General features: G+C 40.1%; 1 protein-coding gene across 1 annotated transcript; it reads right to left on the bottom strand.

Moving 5' to 3' along the window:
* Positions 1 to 1,696: 1,696 nt before the first annotated feature.
* On the bottom strand, positions 1,697 to 24,037 carry TDRD12 (tudor domain containing 12). Its single transcript, XM_050979082.1, has 32 exons — positions 24,031 to 24,037; positions 23,789 to 23,838; positions 22,027 to 22,185; positions 21,615 to 21,751; positions 20,385 to 20,504; positions 19,720 to 19,775; positions 18,865 to 18,950; positions 17,745 to 17,946; positions 17,484 to 17,560; positions 17,141 to 17,199; positions 16,358 to 16,418; positions 15,595 to 15,699; positions 15,040 to 15,222; positions 14,452 to 14,605; positions 13,399 to 13,526; positions 12,678 to 12,866; positions 11,445 to 11,573; positions 10,512 to 10,629; positions 9,612 to 9,745; positions 9,300 to 9,520; positions 8,996 to 9,095; positions 7,652 to 7,839; positions 7,131 to 7,338; positions 6,522 to 6,614; positions 5,453 to 5,622; positions 4,880 to 4,942; positions 4,680 to 4,789; positions 3,628 to 3,682; positions 3,056 to 3,169; positions 2,822 to 2,975; positions 2,662 to 2,728; positions 1,697 to 2,325 (listed from the first exon to the last, which is right to left on the bottom strand). Exons 1-32 carry the CDS (start codon positions 24,035 to 24,037, stop codon positions 2,240 to 2,242), a joined length of 3,783 nt encoding a protein of 1,260 aa, XP_050835039.1. The 3' UTR covers positions 1,697 to 2,239.
* Positions 24,038 to 24,238: the final 201 nt, after the last annotated feature.

Here is a 24,238-nt window from a genome sequence, read left to right on the forward strand (position 1 = left end):
CTCTGTGCTCTTTCGGCCTCTGTGCCGAAAGAGCACAGAAGGCCCCCAGAACAGAGGGAGGAATTGAGGAATCTGACTCCATGTTCTTAGAAGGCTAATTTATTATTTTTTGATGTTATATTAAAGAATGCTGTACTAAATTATATTAAAGAATAGAGAAAGGATACAGACAGAATGCCACAAACAATGATGATGAAAAACTCGTGACTGACTCGCCAGATTCTGACACAGCTGATGGTGATTGGTCATTAAGTAAAAACAATTCACATGAAACCAATCAAACATGCACCTGTCTGTAAACAATCTCCAGACCATATTCCAAAGCAGCAAAACACAGGAGCAGCAAAATGAGATCATTATTGTTTTCCTTTTTCTCTGAGGCTTCTCAGCTTCCCAGGAGAAGAAATCCTGGCGAAGGGACTTTTCAGAAAAATACGACAGTGACAGCCCTGCTCTCTTCACCTGGAGTAAACCCTTCCTGGTGGAACTTCAGGACAGAGAGCTTCCTCCTTTCTCCTCTGCCTGATCCCTGTTGAGGCTTGTCTCTTGCACCTTAGAGCAAGTGGCTCTGAGGGTTCTGCCTCTGGAAATGCCCACCCTGAGCATTTGTTCCTGAAATGTTCCCCATGCCTGGCACAGTGCTGGTGTTTCAAGAGCCAGCCTGGGCTCCGGTGGGCTGTGTCAGGACAGGAGGCCTTGCATGTGCTGGCAGGGACTGTGGGGAGCACAGGGACAGCTGTGGGGGATGTTAGAGCTCTTAGAGGGGGGACCAGGATGTACCAAGCAGGGAACTGGGAACCTTGAAAAGGCTGGGGCTTGGTGGTGTCAGGAAAATCCACAAACGCCAGAAGTTTATGTCCAAAAAGGAAACAGACTTTTTTCTTCAATTTTTCGAATAAAGGTAGAGAGTCTATCTACCGCCGAGGTGTTTCCTCTCTGGGCAACGCGAGCGGCGACATGCCGCTGTCGCACAGGGCTGGGGCGGCTCAGGACACGGGGCTGGAGCAGGGGAGGCTCAGATAGCGCCGGCGACACGCGGACGCGGCCAGCGCCAACTCCGGGGGTGACTTAGGTCCCCACCCGAGGACTGCGTGGAGCCCGGAACCCCGAACCAGGTCGTGCCTCGGGGCCCGGGACCCCGAAGCGGGCCGAGCCCCGGGGGCCGGAACTCCGCCCGGCCCGGCAGCGCGGCGGGCACCGCCGCAGTACCGGACAGCACCACAGGGCGGCAGCACCGCCTTAGAGACATCTGACGCTTAGGCCGTAGGGGACGCGCTCAGAAAAAACTCCGTAAAAAGGCTGCAAAGGTTCTTTAATTATCACTGAGGATCTTTTCTTTCAGTTTCAAGCAGGTTTTTTTTGTTAATACGTATGTACAAAAGTTGTCTTTGTACTTTCAAATCCGATGGATCTAAGAAGCGTGGACTATTTAAAACCCACATATATAATAATGGGTTTATCTATATATAATAATGTATAGGGGGCTATTTTGAAATCAATTTGTATATAAATATATATAGAAACTAGAAAGTTTAGTTTTATTTTTTTTCACCTCCCCCTCCTATGAACTGTCATGCATTTTGGGGTTAGAACCTCCCTTTTTTGACAGACTCTCCCTGACACCCCTTTCTCTCTCACCTACTCCTCCACCTTCTCATTCCCTCCCACCACTGACATCAGGGTGCCCTCATTAGGGAAGGCCTCAAGACACAGTAAATTATTTCACTGAATTCCTTAGTGCAGGAGAATGTCAGAAGCTCACATATGTTCCAAAATGTAACTACATTTGTGCAAGGCCCAAGGAAAGCTTTTCCTCATGTAAACTCTGATCAAAAATTGCTTGAGGGCAGATGAATATTCTTGGACATACTCATGCTATTTTTTACACTGTTCTTTATTGACTTGTGCTTTTGATGCACATATGGCTAGACCCACTTTTTGCTTCTACTTCACAGAAGAGGCCTTGTTTTTTAAACAAAAACTAGAGGTAACTAACACCTTTTAAATAACCCACTAGAGACTAATCTACCAGCCTCCAAAAAAACCCCAAACACCTTACATTATATTTAGGTATTAAACAAGTCAAAGAACAGAACCAAGAGAAGGCAAGCATCTGCTACACAACTGTTTTTTTCAAATAGGTAATTTCGGTTGCCATCAGGATGCAGAGCAAGACCAAAAATAGATTACATCAGTTCTTAAGTGTTTTATCAGAGGGGAAAGGAATTTCTCCTGTGAGTTACTCATCACTTTCTGTACCACTGTCTTCAGAGGACTCAAACCACTCCTCAGATCCTGCAGGAGGGTAGTTCAGTTTTCCAGAACCTGCAAGTGATTAACAAGGTGTAACATTTATAAACCAGGAAAAAATGAGCTCCAGAACAAATATGTGGCACCATTCAGTGACCCAACCCAGCAAGCCCTAATGCTTTTGACTACAAACTAGACCAAAACACTCAGAACCACTTCTATGTGCCCTTAGTCTGTGCTAAGCTGACACAAAAGTGCCCTGCTGCCTCTAGTTTGCTCTAGAGATCCTCTCAGGTCTTTTCAGAGAATCTGAGCAACCTGCTGGAATAAATGAGTATTTCAGATAAAGCCAATGCAAAAAGAATGCTGATCATTTTACATGTTATAAACACAGACTCATACGATCCTTACCAACTGTGAAAGGCCTTTCATCTTCAGATGCTTCCCAGCATTCAAAATCTAAGGACACATGAACATTCTGTTGACAAAAACAGAATTTGAAATACCTGCTCTGATGCACAGCAAACATGTTCAGAACAATCAGTAACTCTCAAATTAATTTTCACTTCACCTTGTTCTTCAGTAATTTGCACCATGTTCCTTTTTTCTCTTTTACCAGTAAAATCACAGCCTCTGTTTCCTTAATCACACATGTGGACTTCTCTGCAATTACTGACTGATACAGCTCCAGGTCAGCCACATAAAATTTGCCTTCTGAATAAGCACTGCAATATACAGTAAGTTTAAAAACACTAAATCCAAACACAGACATTTTGCTGATTATACCAAAGTTTCTTAAACCTACCTGAAAGTCACCTTTTCTCTACAGAACTCACATCTACTGTCAGCTGCCCTCAGTATTTGGACCTTCAGTGTCACACTCACATCATCCTGAAACCACTTGATTTGTGGATGACAGCTGAAAGAAAGTTCATTTAATAGGTGCTTTCCAAAGCAGAAAACCACTGAGGTTTAGCCAAGCTGTCTCACACAGAGCCAGATTTTGCCCATGAAGTCACAACTCAGACAAGGGGCCTGGGCCATGCAGACCTGACACCAGCAGCAGGGCCACTGAAACAGATGATAGGACACCTGAGCTTCCCAACCCAGCACCATATTCCAAATCTCTGGAGGAGCACATCTGCAAGTTCCATGGGGAGACACACTCCACTGACTTCAACAGCCACAGGAATCCCACCGGCTGCCTCAGCTCAGGATGCCACAAGAGTCTGCCCTCCAAGTGCCAAAGGAAAAGCTATCAGCAAAAACAACCTCCAACAGACAAAAGGTCTCAGCTGACCACAGGCACAGAGACAGAACAATCCTGTAGGGCAGTTCACATAAAAGCAGGATGGGAATGAATCACTATTTTCTCACCCCTTCTGCTGATTCACAGTAGTCTCTTCTGCTTCTTTTGTTTGAACTACATCATCTAAAAAGAAGACATCCAGAAACATCTTTTATACTTCCTTATACTACAAAAACCAGGTGTTCCCAGAATTTCCTGTAACATCACAAAAATAACTCGCTAGCAACCAAATTACTGTCTTTGTCCTTTGTATTGTGTACTTCTTATCTTGAAAGATTTCATAAAGTTAATAATTCAACTAAAAATTTTAATTATCAAAAATACTCTAGTTGGTGTTAGAAACTTTAAAAAAACCTAACCAAACATGCTGTTTTCCAGGTCAGGTAAAGGTTTTCTCCAGTTTCAAATCATTATCTATTTGGCACCTGAAACATAATTTTGGGAATTAGCGGGGAGTTTCAGGAATGAAATTATTAATAGTGGTGTCAACATCACAGCTTGAAACACGGCAGTAGTGTGACGATTAAAAGGGAAAAAACCTTCTACAATAAGCACTCCAGCCTTTTTATCTGCTTGAACTTCTTTACCTTCCAGTCATGTGTCAGCTGACAGCTGGTAATCCCGTTCCCCCGCTATGCCTGAGTGTTTCTAAGCCCCTACTAACAGAGCAGTAAACACATCTTTGATATCAGATCAAAAAGAAATTGGGGGGAGCACTATTTTCAGCCATCCTCAGCCTTGGGGAAAAAAACTACCCTGAGAGCAACTTTATTTCAACAGATTTCAACTCCCTTCAATCCTGTGGCCTTGGACAGCAGAGCTCTTGTCCCCTCTACAGCAGAGATGTCCTGCTCACATGTTCCACTCAGAGCCAAGCCAAAGAATTCCAAGTGTCTCAAGGACAGAGGATTCTCCAGACAGCCACACAGCTGCAGTAGCAAGAGTCACTCTCTCAGCATCTCCTGACTGCTCACTGGAAGGCAGCTCTGGCTGACTGCAAACATCAGCTACCCGGTGCTGCTCTGTGTACCCAGAGCAGTCTGCAGCTGCCAGGATGACTGTTAGGTTGGTATCAACTTGAATTCACATTGAAAAGTTCTGGAAAGGACTGAAGGCTTACTGCTTGGAGGAGTCACAGGACTGTTACAGCTTTCTGCAGAATCTTCCTCTAGCGATGGATCCTGTGGACTGGACACTTCCTCTAGATCAGCTGTGTCCTCTTTTGTGCTTCTGAACGCAGGACAAAGCAGTTTTAGAAAAAAAACCCACAAATGACAGTCAGCTTCACCTTACCTTGCCTTCCCCTACTTTAATCTGTACCTTAGTAACAAAGCCTGTACTGAAGTTCCCAATTTTTCAACGGTAGTCTCGGGCTTAGAAGGTCTGTAAAAAATCATCCAAGCAGTTTCATTATATGCATTTCAGCACACAGCATCACAGTTGCCTGTTCCCTAGCGTTACATGCTTTGGCAATGACAGGGAGGTTCCCAAACTTTCTTTCCCAGGAGAAACAACAAGTTGTGCCTCAGATACCAGATATTGACTGACTGGCAAGCATCTAAACCAGCTACTGAGCATCATAATTTTTGACAGAATATGAATTCAGACTCTGTACTAACTACAGAGTTAGTAAGTTAGGAAAGTTACTAACTTGCCTGTCAAAGTTACTGACTTGCCTGCATCAAATTCTAGGTTAGTATTTTCTAGAATTAGAACCTTCTTTTCCTTGCTGTTATGGGGCTAAAGAGTAGTTAACGGGAGACAGACACATTATAAACACAACTGTTCCTGCATTTAAATGAATGTCCCTGTCAGCAATAATATTCATATTGAGTTATATACAATTTTTCTCTTAACAAAGTATATGCTGAAAAAAAATTTGCTAACACTTACAAATGCTCCAAGCTCTGTCCATGATCCAAAACTGGTATCTGTGGGCACAGCTTCTGAATTTCTGCTACATGTTCGGGATTGTCAGTTCCCAAACCCGTTGACAAAATCTCGGACCGAATGTTGTACTCATTGATCCACATCTTCATCGTGGGAAGATTGGTAACCCCAACCTTGAATTACACAGCAAAATAAAGGGAAAGCACAGCTCTTCAATGGTCTCTCTCCAACTCAAAGCTCTCTTTTAGTCAGACTTCAAATGTAGCCCTACTGACTTATGCCTGCAGGCAATTTGGTTTTCCTGATTTTCAGACAGGAACCTCCCCATGTTTAATAGTTTTCCAAGTATCACCATCATTTACATTGTAATAATGGCTCGAGTAACTGGCTGCGTGCACTAACAGAACCAGGATGGCAATTCAGTAAACAGTGCCAGCCTTGATCACGTGACAGCCATAATATACCTCATGCAGTAAAGAGCTGTGAGTCCCAGGCATCCTGAAAACAGCTGAGGTGGTGGGAGCACAATAAAAAACCCCAAAGCCTAGAAACTGGTGAAAGTTTGAGCTTCACCATGTGGGAACTGAAAAAAATAACTTCCAGATCATTTTCTCTTTCCAACCCATTTTTCACTTGACTCACTCCACAAAATCAAGGAGTCTGCTGATGCTAACAGATGTGAAACTGTAAAACAAGACAACTCCAAGAACAAGAGCAGCCATTTTTCCTGTTCTGATCAAGGAAATGGAGGAGCAAATCTTTCACATTTTTTCATTTGCAGAAAAATTAGGCAAAAATCAACTGCAAACTAGTGTAAGGCCTGTAAGAGTAGAATTAAGAATTTATAAACAACATAAATGAATTCAAGACCTGCTGGATATCAGCAAACTATCTTGGAGGATCCAAGTTTCATTCTTCCAGTGGAATGTAACAAACTGCAGAACTGATTTCACAAGACAAACAACTGAACACCAGTACCTCCCAAATACACTTTTATTAGTAACTTTGTGGAATAGTCTTGGACCACATGCAGATATACAAAGACTTCCCTGTACTGCCATTCTATACGTACCATTGGGTCAACCCAAACTGTCTTTCCCAAGGTATGCACCACTTTTGCATGATGAAGTTTTCCTTTAATTTTGTGATTGATGTGATCAGTCACCTAGGAAAAACAAGTTATCACTGCACTTGAGACATATGGATACCAACACAGCTTTACAGTCACTTTAAACTACAATGGAACAACACCTTCTGAGCTTAGCAATGAAAAGGGTGTTCAACAAATACAGTTTTGAATAAACCAGTGGAACGCTTAAGTCTAAGTCAGAACAGTACAAGCCTCCAAGGATAATGAAAGATCACTCAAACACAGGTCAATTCAAAGAGGCTACACTTCCCCTGTTCCTCCCCCAGAATCCAAAGTAGTAAGAACCTATTCTAAAAGAAAGACATTTAAATGAGAGAAAAAAATCCCATTAACTTCCCTGTATTATTTCATAGAAAAACAAAAAAAGAAAATGGACCTTCTTAGAACCTGCCCCAATTGCAGGTACTTAGTGTCAATACTAGTAAGCAATGCAGTTTGGTACCCAAGTTTACAGTCTGTAACTGTTTTCCTGTAGAAAATGGAAAGAGAAGGTAAAGAATGTAAAGGAAATACCATGCAAAACCAGATTACCTTTGGATTCCATTCAACTTCATTATCTATGGGTTTTACTCTACACACTATAATTTCCACAGCCTGAGGTGGCAGACTCTGAAACTTCACAGGTAAGTGAAGCAGCTGATCACTGTTCACTTGACTTGTCCTGCCTTCATCTATGTACTTAACTGTGACCTTACAGACATTTTCTTCATCTTTTGCTGGAGTCTCTACCACCTGAACTCTTCATACAGCAGGAAAAGAAACAGAGAATTATTATTCATGTAACCAAGTGTGCAAGATATTTTTAAAAACTGCTCTCATTTTAAAACTGGTATCTCCCCAGCCCACTCTGTAATCAAGTGCACATACAGGGAATCATCTTGTTTGCCATTCATGAGCTCAGAGTAGGCAAGAGCTTTTTAAAATCATTATTGGCATAGCAGGTTTTTTTTTCTGCTTTTGAGGACTTTTTTCTTTACCCAACAGTCAATTTTTTAAAAATCTTTGTATAAATACATGCACATGAATCAAGTAAAAAGCCAACAAAATTTTACCTGTGGCAAATGGCTCCCTCACGTAACCCATAGAACACTGACTTCTCCACAGTGTTCACCGAAATCCTGTGCCCTGGTACCTTGAAGTAATCATTCATTTCTTTAGCAAGAACTGTATATTGGTCCTTTTGTTTCCTGACTATTCGGCCAAAGTAGTTTGTTGCATGTACAATGAAGAGAGGCAGGATCTGAAAGGATCAAATACATCAGCAAAAAGGAGGGGTGGATGATTTCTCAAACCAATGAAATTTAAGTCTTTATATATATATCACATACCTCTTTTCAGCCCCAAAAGGTGACAGATGTTGAACACACATAGTTCAGGAAACAGTGAGTTCTTGTTATTCTCAATCCTAACTGGCCATAGTTCAGTCAGCAGTGGACAGCAATGTATGGAATAGGAGCTGTTGGGTGTCAGGTGATGATATTCCACCTCTGTGAACCCCACTGAGTTCTGCCAATTATCTGCCACGCTATTAATCACTCACATTCTGCACCACTCTAGCTCTACTCTGAATGCTCCCCAGCCTTACAGGGAGAACTGCTTTTTTTGCACCAAAAGGACTTAAAAAAAAGACTACAAACACACAGCTGTGCACACCAATGTGTAAAATGGAGAGCTGCTTTGAGAGCACCTGAGATAAAGCCCAAATCTCAAAGACAGCTGGAGACACAAACTCTTACTGGGATATGAAGAATCACTGTAGCAGAGTCAACCTTATAGCCATGAAAGTTTTATGGATGTGGAAGTACTAAAAAAGAAGTCTAACTAAAACAGCACTCTATAGCAAAAATCTTCCAAAGCACTGATATTATTGAAGGAAATAACTCAAAAGTTCTACCTACAAGACAGGAGCTCCCCATTTCTTGGGCATACTATAAATGAAAATACATTCTCTAATCCCAAGGCCAGAAAATGCTCAGTTTTCAGCAAGTCTGCATAAACATGTCTGCTAAGAAAAAAATCCTTCCACTTCAACTTCTCTTCACTCCCCCAGATTACTCTGTGTTTCCTCTACAAGAAATGTCAGTTTCTATAAACCTCCATCTTTGTTCATTTTGATATAGTCTCAAATTATAAAAGGAATGAATACATAGAACACAAGTCCTCTTCCCACAAAATGTCAATCTTCAAAACAAGAAAAAAACCTGAGGTAAACTCAGAATTACCTACAAAACACAACACACGCCGAACATCTGGCACACTGATTTATGCAAGGGAGGGCACAATAATCCTACTACAGTAAGGTTAATGGAATAAAAAAAAAAAATAGAAGTAACATGCTAAGTAGCTGTTTAAGATTTGTCCTCTTGGTACCCAAGCCCAAGAAAACTGTAACTTACTGTCACACGTTCAGGTGTTTCTATCATTTCAGCTGCAATATTCTGGGCCATGTCTATTGATAAATTAATTTGATGACGATCTGGACACTCTGTTCTGTTCCTACATTAAAAAAAAAACCACAACAAGTTTAGAAAAAAGCTCTTTGCTTTCAGTTGTAAACTACAGTTAAGTGACTTGCAACAGGCAACAGGAAAAAAAAATCACAAGCAAAACCTGTTTTAGATAAAAGCATCCAACAGGAAAATTCACCAAGGAGTCAGCAGCAATCATCACTGAGGGCACAAAACATTGACACTTCCTTACCTGCAAATCCCAAATGTTTTAAGGGAAGCACACAGGGGTCTTGAAAATTTCTCGTCTTCCTCAGATTCCTGCACCCTGGCAGTCAAATCATAGAGTTCTTCTGGAATTTCAGCTTCTGCATGCTTTAAATAGTAGAAAATCTCAGGTGCATGACAAAAACTGCTCTCTGTCAGCAGAATGATTGACTTTGCCTTCGTATCTTCCTGATCTACAGCAGAATCCTAAAAGTAATGATAAATATTTGGGGAAAACATTTACGCATCCACCAGTAATGACCCAGTGCAGCTTTACCCAGTCAAGGTTCACCCAAACCTTTATGCCAGGGCAGAAGTTGTCACTCATGCTTTGCAGGCGCTGCCCAAAGACTGCTGGAGATGAGAAACTGAAATGTATCACCCAAGTTGCATCTGTGATTCCCATGGACTGCAGGCAGTCATCTGTTAAAACTAAGCACATGTTTCACACAGGTATGTAACTGTAATAACTCAAACATGGGAAGTATCACATCACACACACCACAGCTGATTTCCTTCTCCTGACTGGAAGATGAAGATGGATTTTTCCCCAATACATTCCTATAAGGCTTTTTATTTCTCCAGTCTATAAATCTTATCAGCATATGGTAGACACAGCATTTCATGCCAAGCTCACAGAATTCTCCATTTCCTGTCAGCACCATAGAATACAGAGAATTGAGCACCACTCAGTAACTCACAGGAATTCACAGGAGTAAGACAGGAGACAGCTGAAATAGTACAGGAATTCCCATAGGTCTGGGCAGAGTTAAGTCCACCTTCTTGTTTTTATGTAAGATTAAGAACAAATTGAGTTTGAAAATGGATAAAGGACTTTGTTAGTGCAAAAAAAAAAAAAGGCAAACAACCCTAATGGAACTTACAGAAAATTATTACAATAAATCTTTGTAGTTTGGAGATTATTTCAGATTTTCTATCTCCTCTGTAGCAGAGAAAATTGTGAAATGAGGGAAAATCTTTGAAAACATCGGTAGTTCTTTTAACTAAGCAGGGAAAATAATAACAGGAGAAAAGAAAAAAAAACTCACCAAAACCCAAGGGTTGTAGCATTAAGAAGTAAACAGAGAACTGGAAAGAGTTCATAGGGGTCTGTGAAGTGGTGAGATAACCCAGTGGAAGTGCTTGGTGCAGATCTTAGCTCTGCATTAAGATACAATCCCAACCAGAGAATCCTCACCTAACACAGCAGGAGTGCCAGAACTGTACATTTTCCTCCACCTCTCCAAGACACACTTAGCAGTACACTTGCTCTCTTTATGCTTTTTCAAGGAAACGATTGAATTGCTCTTCAGTGCCTGCATGGCAAAGTAAAAAGTTACACATTCCTGCGATGCTGCAGTACTTGCTCCAATCAAGTCTAAGAGGCAGCATCTCTTTCTAGAATTTAGCACATCTTACTGTAGAAATACAATGAAAGAGCTAACCAAATTTAGGTTGCTTACATGAAAAAAAATGTGTTAATGGAGATAAGGTTCATTAATTTCCTGTATAAAAACAAAACTACAAGCTCATGTTCTCATGTTTTAATACATTAGACAGACATTTAAGAAAATAAAAATGTCAAGCTTTTCCCCTTGTTAATGTGTCCTGATCTAACAATATGCAGATTCATGTTTCAGTCTCTCAGAACAAGCACTCTTCATCACGTGAACTCTTGAAATAATTTCAGATGCCATGTAAAATATTTGAAGTTGGTGTTCAAAGAATTCTTGTCCACCAAGAATTATTATGAACACACTCAATCCTACTTTAACATCAACGAGCACTTTTTAAAGTGGGGGCAGGGTTAGTTTTGATACGCTTGAGCCCTCAAATATCCAAGGGAAATGTGTTAGAAAGTTACAATCCCAAACCGGATTTGCTTCCATTAACAATCATCAAAGAATAAACACTCCAGATGCACTAATATTTACAACAGAAATGAATGTTTAAATATCACATTATCTATGTCAGCTATTTGCTGACAATCAGTCTGGGGTTACTTTTAGCATGAATGATTAACTTTCAAATTCATATTCCAACTTTATTCTCAGAAGCCAAGGTACTGTAGTTTATTATGATTTTAAAATATAAAAACAAGCTGTTTATCTAAGTTTAAACACTTTTTTACCTTATGAATCATCTCTGCTTCAGTTACTGAGTCAGTGAAGACCAGCACTTTCTGAAGATTCCTCTGGGCAGAATCCAGGATTTTGAGTAACTCAGCAGTTCTGTCGCTGTTTATGCAGGGCTGCACCACCTAAAAGCAAATACAAAACAGACAGTTGGTAATTCATATAGCCCATATATATTTTACTATATAATTCTTCCTAATCCTAACCCTGATGCATCCAACATATTGACATTTTCAGTTCTGCTCAATCATTAAGGCTCCTTGCGTGTTTTTCCTGGGCCTTATATGAGTCCAAATCCGGCTAGCATAAGACTCTAGCCCACACGGATCCGCATAGACAAAGGTAAAAGACGAGAGGCGCTCTTCTCCACGTGGGTGCAACTATCCTGTTTATTGGCTTGGGGCAGGACACAGGTGATGGGTCACCCAGGTACAAAAGAGGGGTTGGAGCTCTCACACAGGAGATTTTATACCCTAGGGGATTGGGGGCGGGGGAGAGAGAACCGGAGCCAATGGGATACCACTGGGGAGGGGCGAAGCACCTGAGGGACAGACCAGGTGTGCAGGGGGGAAACCATGTGATGAGGGAGGGGGAGCCCACCACCAGTGCAACAACAACTAAATAAACTATTTAGTGCAACACAACAGCTCCTCACAAAAACTTGTATGTTTTCAGTTTCTTTACATGCTCAGGATGTCTACTTTTGGAGACTTCCCAACATTCAAAATCCACAAACGATGCCACACTGAGACATACTGTAATCAAATCAAACTTAAACCATTTTGTGTTATTCCTCAGGATACACTGATACATCGACTGGAAGCTAAGTGAAAAGATACCTAAGAATATGTAATAGAAATTTGAGAACTAAAGTTTGGTATTGTGTGAAAGCAGCAAACCAAATGCTTTATTTGATTTGCCTTGGCACTCCTCACCTTGTAATTCTGCCAGCCACAACAAACAACTGCAAAAAAATTCTGGTCAAGAACTGTACTGTTTATAAATACATCTCATCAAATTTAGACTCATTTGCACTAACCACAAAATAGTCTAGGGACTTCATCTCAGTCCTATAAACGAAAGTAAGAGACCTCCAGCTTGTTCAGTGACTCACCTGCACAGGGTTCCTAACTTCAGCTCACACTGGGAGGCAGCACTGCAGCACCACCTGCTTCCAATAAACCAGCAGCAGCCACATATCCAAGCAGTGACAGTTTCCTAAGTTTTACCTGTTGCACATTTCCAAAGATGGCAGCTTCTTCAATAACAGTTATCAAAATGTGAGGGTCAATCATGAACTCCTTTATCAAGGGTGTGATATGTTTATTCCACTGAGTTCCCACAGCAATGATCTGATGTGGCAGATTCCCCCGTGCTTGAGCAGTGGCTTTCTTGTAACAATCCAGTATAGTAAACACCTAGGAAGAAAAGAGATTTTTATCTCCTCTCATCATAATCCAGCACGACAGCCCAGAAAAATACACTGGTTGAGAACACTTTTTTCCCAGTCACAAAGCCACTACACCATAGCAAACTGCAAGTTTCTCTCCCCAAAAGAACAGTTTGGTATGTACACTTTTATCCTATTCTTTGCATGACTTCTGAAGCAAAAGAAAGCAACAGGACAGCATATACATGTGCATTTAGGATTCTTTCCAGAGAAGATGGAAATCTCAGGAAAAAGATCTCTTCAAATCTGCAATGTAAAAAGTCTAAACAAGGATCTGGGAGAGCAGAGGCATTCAGCAAAAACTAGGTGGTAACCAGAAGACAAGCCCAACCTGCCAACACAGTAATTTTTAAATACAAAAATAAAAAGTAAAATAAAAAAAAAAAAGAGGGTTCACCATAAACCCACTTCCAGTGTTTTTTCCCTCGGAGTGTGCCATTGTTCCAGACTCAGGCACAACTTGAACAGCATTTTGCCAAGTGACTGTGTAAGCCACTTACCTGTTCAGAAGTGTCAGAGAACAGCACCTCGATCTCATCAAGAACAAGATGGCAAAGCCTACACAAGAACCCAGTGTTATGTTCCAGCAGTCTCAGGAGGTTGTATGGTGTAGTCACTACCACTTCACCTACAAGGTGGAGGGAAAGACTGTTACCATTAACTTACTACTTGGAAAAGTATTACTGTGACAACAAAGGAGAAGGTAGCTTTATTAAAAAGGGTCACATTTGTATTTCAGATTCATCATCTCAAAGCTGGGGAGTTTATATTTTTCTACTCCTGCAAGTTTTCCAAGACATGAGTGGGTGGGCTCTGATATTTTGAAATCCAGTGAAATGTTTGAAGGTTAGCAAGTTTACAAAGCAGGGTGTCATCTCATTTTCCAGTAAGGTAGTGAAGTACAGGTAGTAACTTAAGAACCAAGCAGCCAGAAGGGAAATTTTTATAAGTATATGCAAGAGCAATTTCAGGAAAGTTCAGTTTCAGCAGAGGAATAAAGCACACATTGTAGCTTAGGAATTTACACAGACATGTGCATGTGTATCTACCTACACAGAGAAATAAAACCACACCAATCTTCACTGGTACAAATATACCAAACAGCTCTGCTGCATAAAGGTCTGAATTCAACCCACCAGGCTCAAACTTGAACGATGGATGAAAAAATACTAACTGCTGAAATGGAGTTTGTACACAATTCTTCATAGTTTTATCCACAGTTCTTGTTTCCTTGGCACAACAAAAGGCACTTTTGAAAATTAAAGTATCAAACAAAGGCACCAAACCAGAACACACCTCAATGTTTTAAGCATATGTATCTAAGCAGGCCAAGTCTCCCAACAGCTTTTTTAATACTTTTATGCTGCTTCTCTGTGAAGGACCCTCTGCATGCTACTGAGTTAGATGTATTTATTTCAACAGCAAACTGTAAACCACTACTTAAAAAAATAAACCAAGAACTTGAGAAGCAGAAATTGTTCTTTCACATGCTCCTGCAAGTAAGGCAGCCCACACTGCATTCAGGCATAACTAAGATGACAAAGTATTCTTACAGCCTCGGAGTTCCATTTGGCTGGCTGCTTCCTTGTTCAGCCCAAGGGTCATCAGCATTGGATGAAGGCGTCTGCAGCCTTTCCTGTACGTTTTCAGCAGGTCAAAAACAAGCTGTGCCTTCTTCCATCCAGGACATAAAATCAGTGCTAGTGGCTACATATACAAGTAGAAAAATTGACAACATGTGTTAGACAGAAGTACAGAACCTTAAGAATCTTGTTTTACTAGGGCTGTACTGGGCCATTTCCAGAGATCCCTTACAACCTCAGTAATTCTATGATCTAAAAGAAGCTAGAAAATGCACTGCAGTATTTAAAATAGCTAATACCCATTTTAGTTTAGTAAGTACATACTACTCATGCAGAAACAAAGCTCCATTGCGTATGTAAGTGCCAGGGCATAAACCACTTTTTAGGGATTGCTTTAAAAGTTTAGGACTCGCCCCATCCACAGAGTCCATCCAAGTCCTATAAGCAGAGGCCTTAGAGAAACCAGCAGACATCATGAAGATACACTGAGATGACATTAATGTATACATTCCAAACATTCAGACGAGTAACAGGTTCTCTGGTCCAATATATACATACCCCACTCATGTTTGGCAAGGCTGGATAGTCACTTTCCTGCAGAAGTGTAAGAACTGGTGGAATATATAATAAAGGATCATTTCCCTGATGGGAGATGGCAACAACATCACGTCCCCAAGCTATTGGTGGCCAACAGTAGGACTGGGTGAAGGTAGGACCTGAAAACTTTTTCCTATCAAGTTCCTACAGAAACAGAAATTAGGAATTTCCCACTAAATCCATGTACTTAAACACCAACAAAACAAGACAAAGCATAACAGAGTGGTTTAAAAGCTTCTGACCCATTATGTAACTAATTTCCTTATATGAAAAACCATCTTCTGGGCTCAGCTGTTACATTACTGTATTAAAATTCAAATCCACTTGCAGCAGTGGCTAATATACCAGAAAAACCTGTGCAGAATTCTTACAGTGTTTCTCCAAAGCTTCATTTATGCAGCCATATGTACAACCTTGCACACATTACTCAGAGGTGTTATTGTAATATTTATTATGATAATTTGAGGTATGAAACTTGTCCTAAAAAAATAATCAATGTAGTGTCATCACCTCTACCTTTTTCAGACCATCAAGAAGTGGTGCTGTTTCCAAAACTGATGATGGTTCAATTTTCTTGTTCAGGAACACAAAGTTTTTTTCTTTCCCAACATCTTGTAAACTCTAAAACCATGAGAAAAATAAATTATAATGGCAATACTTAACAAAAGGGGTTTAGCTAACAGCGAGTGCTTCTCAGTTTTGTGTATTTTAAAAAATGGCATTTTGATGTAAAATGAATCAAATTCTAAATTAAATATGATTCATACATACTGATAGGTTACACAAACCACAGGCAAGATAAAAACTCATTATTGCTATTTCTGAAGAAAGACTTTCAAAGATGTTCTTCACTGTCTTAAACCCCTCAGGAGATGCAGTGGACACTCTGTGTACAGCTGGCACTCAGTCCCATAAGGAGCAGCACGAGGCAGGGACTGCAGTCACAATGCAGATGGCAATTTCTCTCCATTACCCCTTTACTCTGCTCCAATGCAAGTCCTCCACAGACAGCAATCTCTTCAGAAACATCTGCATGGAGATCCTTCTCCTCTGACCCTGGCATTGACTGTTTCTCACTTTTTTTTGGTTCCCTTCCCTGTGTTTTTGCCCTTACCTAAATTCAGAGAGGCATCCCCAACCTGGCTGGCTCAGCTCTAGCCTGCAGAGGCCAATGCAGGAGCAGTCAGCCCCTGACCTCCTTCCACAAAGACCCAAAGCTACCAAAACCAAAATGTTTGCAGCACAAGACAATTGAAATAAAAGTTAATGTTTGAAATACCTGTTGGCCATCCTCAACTGTGTGTGTTTGAAGGAAACTGGAATTTGAGAACTGTGGAAGCCTGAGAAACAGAGACATTAGAACCTATATAAATTCAAAAGAAAAACTTCATTTATAAATACCACCAGAATTTTCCAAGTGTCACGAAGCAATTCACTTAAAGCATTTCTGACATATCTATGCCAATGAGTAAAACCCTCAATATAAAATGAGAAATCAAAACCCACCATCTGGAAACCAAAATTTAGTGAAAATAATCTTTCAAAATCTTTTTCAGAATTAGTTGGTAAGTTCCCTGGCATTAGAAGAAAAATAGACTGGATTGTAGAAAAAAAGGCTTCTTAAAGTTCCAAAACACAAAACAACTCATCTTTGCATCAGTTAGAAACTAAGAGAAGAAATACTCCTGAGGTTTACTACATATGCATCAACTGACCTGCAGCACAGTGAAAGCACTGCACAAACTGACCAACTCATATTTCATTAAATCTGAAAACTTTTATAAATCACATAAAAATAAAATAAAGCAAATTAACACAATTAGTGTGCAGAAAAATACCTCCCACCACATGCCTGTTGTCAAGCTACTATTTAGAAATGACTGGTATTTTTCCAGGGTAACTATCAGCAGCTTTGAACACCCTCCTTCCCCAGAAGCACATGTATGTAGCTTCCCTTTTCCTCTGCCCTTTAGAGGCCTAAGAACAGTCACTGCAAACACACCACAGCTCCCAAGTGTCTGATGACAGAATCATTCTGAATATTTAACATGCTGCACCACACCTCTCTGTTTGAACTGCTTTATCTTCCTTGGAAGGCAAACCTGGCACCATGCTGACCACCTAGAAAGGAAACACATTTTAAGCACTAAAATACTGTTCAAAAGCAGTATTTAAAACACAAAGTTGAAAGTGCTTTTCTTACCCAGCTGTGGGATTCTCCAAATATTTTGCAGCATTCTTTTCCAAATTCAAAGTTGCTTTGACTAAGACAACAATTTTGATAAAACAAGCTTCAGAAAACTGTCTAAGAATAAGAAGCTGGGTGACTACAGCACTCCTAATCTGGCCTATGTATGTTTGTGTAAGCTTGCATTTCACAATTCATTACAAAATATAATACTTACAGGCACAGTACTGTGATTTAGATTCGTGTGTGACCTTTGGGATGGCTTTTCAGCAACAGAATTACAACCAGCAAGACCTAAAAAGGTAAAAAAATGGAGATACCAATTTCTGATTATCTGAACCCAAAAAAAGACAGAGAGGGACACCATGTGTCCCAGTCACTGGGATCCAACCCAAGACAGGACATTCCCATTCCACACATCCAACTAAACACACTAAGTGCTGCATGTAGGACTGTCTCCACCACTGGTAGGTCCCACCTGGCCCAAGATGTGGTGACACCTTCTCCCCAAAGGGCAGTTTTGGCCTGGCAAGAAACGTAGGACCAACAAACTCCACTGGAACACACTCTGCATTTAAGGACACTTCATCATCAGAAACATCTGAAGAACTGCCTGCAGTCCCTTCATCTTCCTTGTAATGAGCAAAGTGCTTTGCAACCAGATCATCATTAACACAGATCTATAAAAAAACCCAAACAAGATCTTTTTTTATCAGTGTCAACAAATAATAAACTACACCAGCACATACTTGTTTAAAATTTATGGGAAGCTTTAAACAAAAGCAGTGCTTTTATACATGATAAAAACCCCAAACAAAATCCAACCAAACAGAACCCCAGACATAAGAAATACCAGTGAATGCTTTCTGTCAAAGATTAATTCTAAGAAAAGGAAAGACCTATCTTCATGTATGTTCTTTCAATAGATGTTCATTAGTGAGTTCCACGTTTCTGGCCAAAATTCTGTACTGAATTAACTGTTTCTATGAGCCCTACACATCTGAAAGAACCCTCTAATCCAGTGAAGCCTCTTTATTTCTTTTGGATTCAGCACACACCAAAATCTGGCAGAAAAAAAACCAAAACCACCACTATTAGGCCTAAAACTCCTTCTATCTACCATACAGCTGCTTAAGTTTGGCAGTGGCTATAACAGAAATTTGACACAAGTTAGACATCTTGGCAAGTGGAACTAGACTGGATGTTTTTTCCAGCTCCTTGAGAACTCATCTGTATGCAAGAGTGTGAAATTTTAGTTATTTTTACAGTATTATGCAGCTGCCTTACTGAAACATCTTCAAACAGGATACTACAAGAGATACACCAAATAATGCATATAGTGATCCACTTAAATACTGGCTGGACTTCACTTGCTTGTCAATAGTGAAAAAGAAAAAAAGTTCATGCAGAGAAAAATACAAGTCCTGCCTCTTGGAATTTCTCCAGAGGTTACCAATGAACAACATTGTAATAAAAACCTCTAATAAGTTCATGATTTAGCTTCTACTGTATCTGAATAAAATTTGTAAGCCACGCATTCCAGTCTTAAACTAATAGCAAAGTACACTAGTAGTGTTGGAAATATGAAAGTATCTTACCTTTTCATCTTTTATAGTCACAAAAAGAAACACCTCTAACACTTTATCTTCTACTGTCTGTATTGTGGCTTTAACCTCAGTAGCCTCTAAATGCAGTAATAAACACAAGAAAAAAGATTAAACCTTTATCACACTATCAGCATTCTTCACTTGTACTGAGACAGACAAAAACAGGCATCACAACTGAAAATGTGAAACACTTGTTCTTTCACCTAAGTGAAATGAGGAATTTAACAACAAAAACTTAGAAGCTCCAAAAAGGAACTTGTCCTTAGTCTTTGGAGGAGGATTGAGAGCTGAAAGCGATTAATGACCTCTTGAGGCAAACCACTCTTAGGTCTACGCTGGAAGTCTTGGTTTTCTCTTGGGCTCTGACAGTCTGGGGCACCAGCATGTGCTTTCCAAGTGTGACATTTCCTTTTCTTGAAAAATGTGATGTTATATTTGGACATTTGTACAGCTTTGTTACACTTTTCATCTGGGCAAACACAGCCAATCCAAGTCCTGAAGCACCTCTGCACATGCTAAGGCAGGACAGCAGTGATGCTGATTCAGAGTCTCATGTTTAATACACAGAAAGGTTCCAATGTTCAAAACAAATGTGACATGAATGCTCTCTCAGTTAGCCTAAGCACAATCTATTTAACTACCAAAACTTATGCAGCATGGAAGCCCAGAGTACTCACAATACAGCTCCACAAGTACTTGTGCCTTAGTCACTCCATACTTAAGCAGCTCCTTTCTCATTGTTTGTAACTAACAGCATTTATAAGTATAATCAAGTATAAAGAACTTGTACACGAGTACTGCATTTCTCTAACAATTGATTTTTCCCAAAACTGATGTGCTATTTACCTTCAAGAAGCTTTCGAAAATGCTGAATGGCAGCAGTATCCCATCTTTTGGCTGGTCTAGGAAAATAAACACAACCAGTTTTCCATATTATCAAACACAAAAATGGTAATTTAAAAAAGATTCTATACAACCACAAAGATCTAAATCCTGCAAATTCTTACAAAGTGCCCAACTAGATAAATCAGCAGAATCTGATTACTCAGCACATTACTTTAGTTTGGAAATATTGCTCCAGTTCACCAATATTATGAACTGATCAAAATTAAAAGATACTGTTTGGTCAAGTATCATGGCTTCCACCCAATATAAAATATGAAGCAATCATAGAAACATTTAGATTTGAAAAAAAAACTAGGATTATTGAGTCCAGCCACTAACTCAGCACTGCCAAGGCCACCACTCAGCCATGTCCCTGAGTGTCACATCTATAAATCTTCTAAATCCCTCCAGGGTTGGAGACTCCACCACTTACTTCCCTGGGGAGCTTGTCCTCTCAGCTGGAAGAGAGTTGATTTTCCTCTTAGATGCTACAGTTCTGTGTTCTGCATTTACTATGAGAATACTGCAAGTTTCTTCTTGAAATGTAATCCCTTCTGTAGTGTGAGGATTCAGTGAAGAATTTTTTAGAAATGCCCAAACAGAATTTATTTACTAGCTCTCCTTACCCTATTTTGGCAGTGTTTTCACAGTAGTCAATATGCAGTGTCAGTGGCTTTGTGCAGTGCAGCCGACACTTCTTTGCTCTGTGTGGGATCTTTGCAAATGCTCCTGTTAAAACTCGAATGCTGCAAAACAAAGTGGAAATTATCTCATTTTACAGGGCAGAATTTCTTCTCCAGAAGTCACTGGTCTCACAAACCACCTGCTGTTACAACAACTGAATTTGACAACACAGTTCTTCCAGGAGTTTGGATCCCACTGGCTCCCAACTTGAAACCACTGTCTTACTGTAAGAGGTGCCATCAGGACCAACTGGTGAACAGGACTGCTGCTCTATTCCCTTAGTATCAATACACATCCTAGTTACACGGAATCTTTCTGATCCTTTGCCACTGCAGTTTCAAGTCTTCTTGCTACTCATCTTCTAAATATCTTCATGGTATTTAACCCATTATCAAGCTGTTTTCCAACAAAGTAACAGTCGCTTTCCAACAAATCAACAGTCAACTTAAAACATTATTTATTTTAAAATACTTTAAGTTCTAATTTTGTGGAATACTACCAATTTGGTGAAGTTTCTTGTGCTCCAAGTTGCCTATTTTAATAACAAACTTAAGGAGCTGGACTAGCTTGCTCCAGAAGACAAGAACAGATTTTCCAAGATTTTAAAACCACAAGGTTTTACACTCATTTCATCAAGAACTCAGAACCTGTCAAAACTCAGCTTTTTCTGGCATCACTACAAGAGAAACTGCCAGCTCTTAGTGAACAAGTTGGTCAACTGCACTGGGAAAATCCCCACATATTTCTGTTTAGACCTCAAAAGCTGTTGCAAGTGAAACCCTGCTTCTATAGATGGTTTTTGTGCCTGAACTTCATTGGTCTTATTTTTTTTCCTCAAGTATATATCAAATTATTAAAGAAGAAAATAATATAAAGGTAAGTTTTAACTGGCAATCACACATCTCAATCACAACAGACTGACATTATTTCTACCCTAAATCTTTAAAAAAGCAAAACGTAAAATGGAAAGCATCTTTATCACAAAATAAGGACTGGCTTGCACTTAGGTTCTTTCAAGTGTATCATCTGGTTAGCAGCTTCTAGTGGACACAACCTACGCCTTAATTAAACCAAAGTATTGACTAAATAAATATTAACAGCATCTGTATCTACGAACAAATTTATTATAGGTGATGTATTAACAAGTACATCACAGTAACAAAAACACATACTTCTCTGATGGAACAGAGCAGTACTTGGCATAATCCACAAGGAAACAGCCGAGCTGGTAACCATCTGCCTGGCACCGCACTGACTCCACCAGAGCCCTGCACCAGCACTTCAGTTCCTCACTGAAAACCACATAAACCTGAGGAGAGAAAAAGAACACCAGGTTCTTTCACATGGCCCCAATTACACTCAAATGCTTTTCAAAGACAAGGACACAGTTTTTATTACACAGCCTTCCATTTTCTTTGCAAAATGCAAACCTTATAGCTTACAGTTAGAAGGCTTAGAGATGAAAAAAACACAACTCACTAAGATATTATCTGTTTTTCTGTGTAAAATTTAAAAAAAATTTGATACTTCACCCCCAAACAGATTCAAATAATAGATTATTTCTATGTAGAGCAATGATCTTACCTGGCCTTTTGTTATCTCCTCTTGTTTTACTTCATCTGCATCTTTATAACAACTATAAAACTGCTCCATTTCAACATTCAGGTTTTCATACACCGTTTCAACGACTACACCGGGCACACATTCTTTCACAGCAATCCAAAAGCAGCTGGGGTCCTCAGCCTGGGGCAAGGAGTAGAGAATAAATATTACTGACTTTTAAGAGAATCTGAGCTGCAGATGTAAAAATAAAACTTTATTTTTACACGGCACCTTCAAAATTATAGTGACTGACATTGAGATACAGAATGTTAATATGTGAAATATCTTTCACCTTCACAGCATTAGTTAATGAAATGGCTTCTCAGCTTCCAAGTTCCTTTAGCACTACAACAAACACCATGTGGGGTCTACAATGGAGAAGCCTTATCTAAAAAGTTGGTTAAACCAAACAGTGGAAAAAGGACAAAGACAAAGGTTTTTACTTCCATATGAAGTTCTCAGGAAGTACATAAAAACCCCTAAAACCATGGTAAACTTCACCAAAAGGCTTTTATTTCTGTTCAGAGTGTCAGCATGACAGCCAGTTTCTTTAGAACAGGGTGACAGCTTTCTGCTAAGCCTTTGTAAACTGTCACACTCCAGTGCTCCAGTTGATGTGGGTGCCCAGCTGTTGTTGTAGGCAGCTAAACCCCCACACAGCTGCTCCCTCATCACATCCCTGCAGCAGGCTGTCCAATCTGAAGGACAGAGGTGAGCAAACTCACAGGCTGACATCAGAACAGCTGACCAGGCAAAGCAAGAGCTGCCCCTGCAACCAAAGCAAGGCAAGAAGTGGATTCACTGTTCCCCACTGGCAGCTGCTTGGCCACTTCCAGAACACAGAGCTTCATCACACACAGGGCTCTGACTGGGGCAGGCCAATCTGATGACCAGAGACATAACTGCAGCTTTTATGGCTCAGCATGACATCATGCAGTACGGAATATGCCCTCAGTCATCTCTCCTGGCTGTATTCTGCATTTTCCACAATCTCCTATGAAATACAGGATAATCTAGTACTACACTACACATTATTTAACACTGTGTTGCAAATCCTCCATTTTAGATTATAGCTGCATCCCTACTGCTGGGAAGAAGGAATTAAAAGTGTAAAAATGGTGAGGAAGGTGGTACAATAGCTCAAGTGACCTTGCTGCTGGGAATGCCAAGGACTGGAAAACATCAGAGTGGGAAATCCCATCTGATATCCTATCCCTTATGCCTACTGCTGTTCCTCCTCTGTTTTGAAAAGCAGAATTTCTGTGTAGAGGTAGTAATACATGTGCTTGGAGAGGCCTGGAGGCACTCCCATGGACATGCTGAGCTCCATGTTGGGAGAAGATCAAAGCTCTGAGATCATAAAAAAGCACAGGGAAACTCACAGGATTCCTGATGAATCCTGCTGGGATGGGCTGAGCTTGCCAGTGTCCATCTGGGTGTGCCCCAGATCCTCCAGTCAGCCAGGCAACTGAATAAATTTACTCTCTTTATTTCAGTTGTGGTTTTTCTGGCTGCCTGCCCATGTTAATTGACACAAATACTGACGTATTTTACAATAAAAACAATAAAATAAAACCTAAAATGAACAACAATATATATATATACCCCAAATAGGTCTCCATAAGTGCAAACAGCTGCTAGTAAATGGAAATACACAGGCAATATTTTTTTTGTAAATGGGACCTCCAGAAAATTACATGGAAACAGACATCAATCCTTCAGATTAAAAAAAAAAAAGGCATACCTTTAATACCACAACTTCCATGTTTATCTCCCGTGTCTCCCTTATCACTACTGTAAAAGAAAAACATGTGATGAACCATTCTGATCCCCACCATTTTTTTAAAAGCCTATTTAAAGAGCATACACCTAAAGCAAGCCTATACATTTTTACTACTCATGTCAGAAGTACTAGTTTAAGCAACTTGTTTATGATTTACATGCTTTCTTAATGAGGGACTATGTTAAAGCCTAATTAGGATTTACCATCCATGCTGCACCTCTTCCATTCAGAGGCCAGCAGAAATAGGCTGATCATAGAAAAGGGCTGCTACAACCTACCTACATGATCAAATTAACAGAAACCCCACAGGAGAATATTTACAACTTTAAAAAAATCCCTCAGCCTAATACAAAAGAGGAATCCCAAACTTGGCAAACAAGTTTAACATCACAGATTTTTATTAGTATTTCA

This window comes from Serinus canaria, chromosome 11, assembly GCF_022539315.1.
Source record: "Serinus canaria isolate serCan28SL12 chromosome 11, serCan2020, whole genome shotgun sequence".
NCBI lineage: Eukaryota > Metazoa > Chordata > Aves > Passeriformes > Fringillidae > Serinus > Serinus canaria.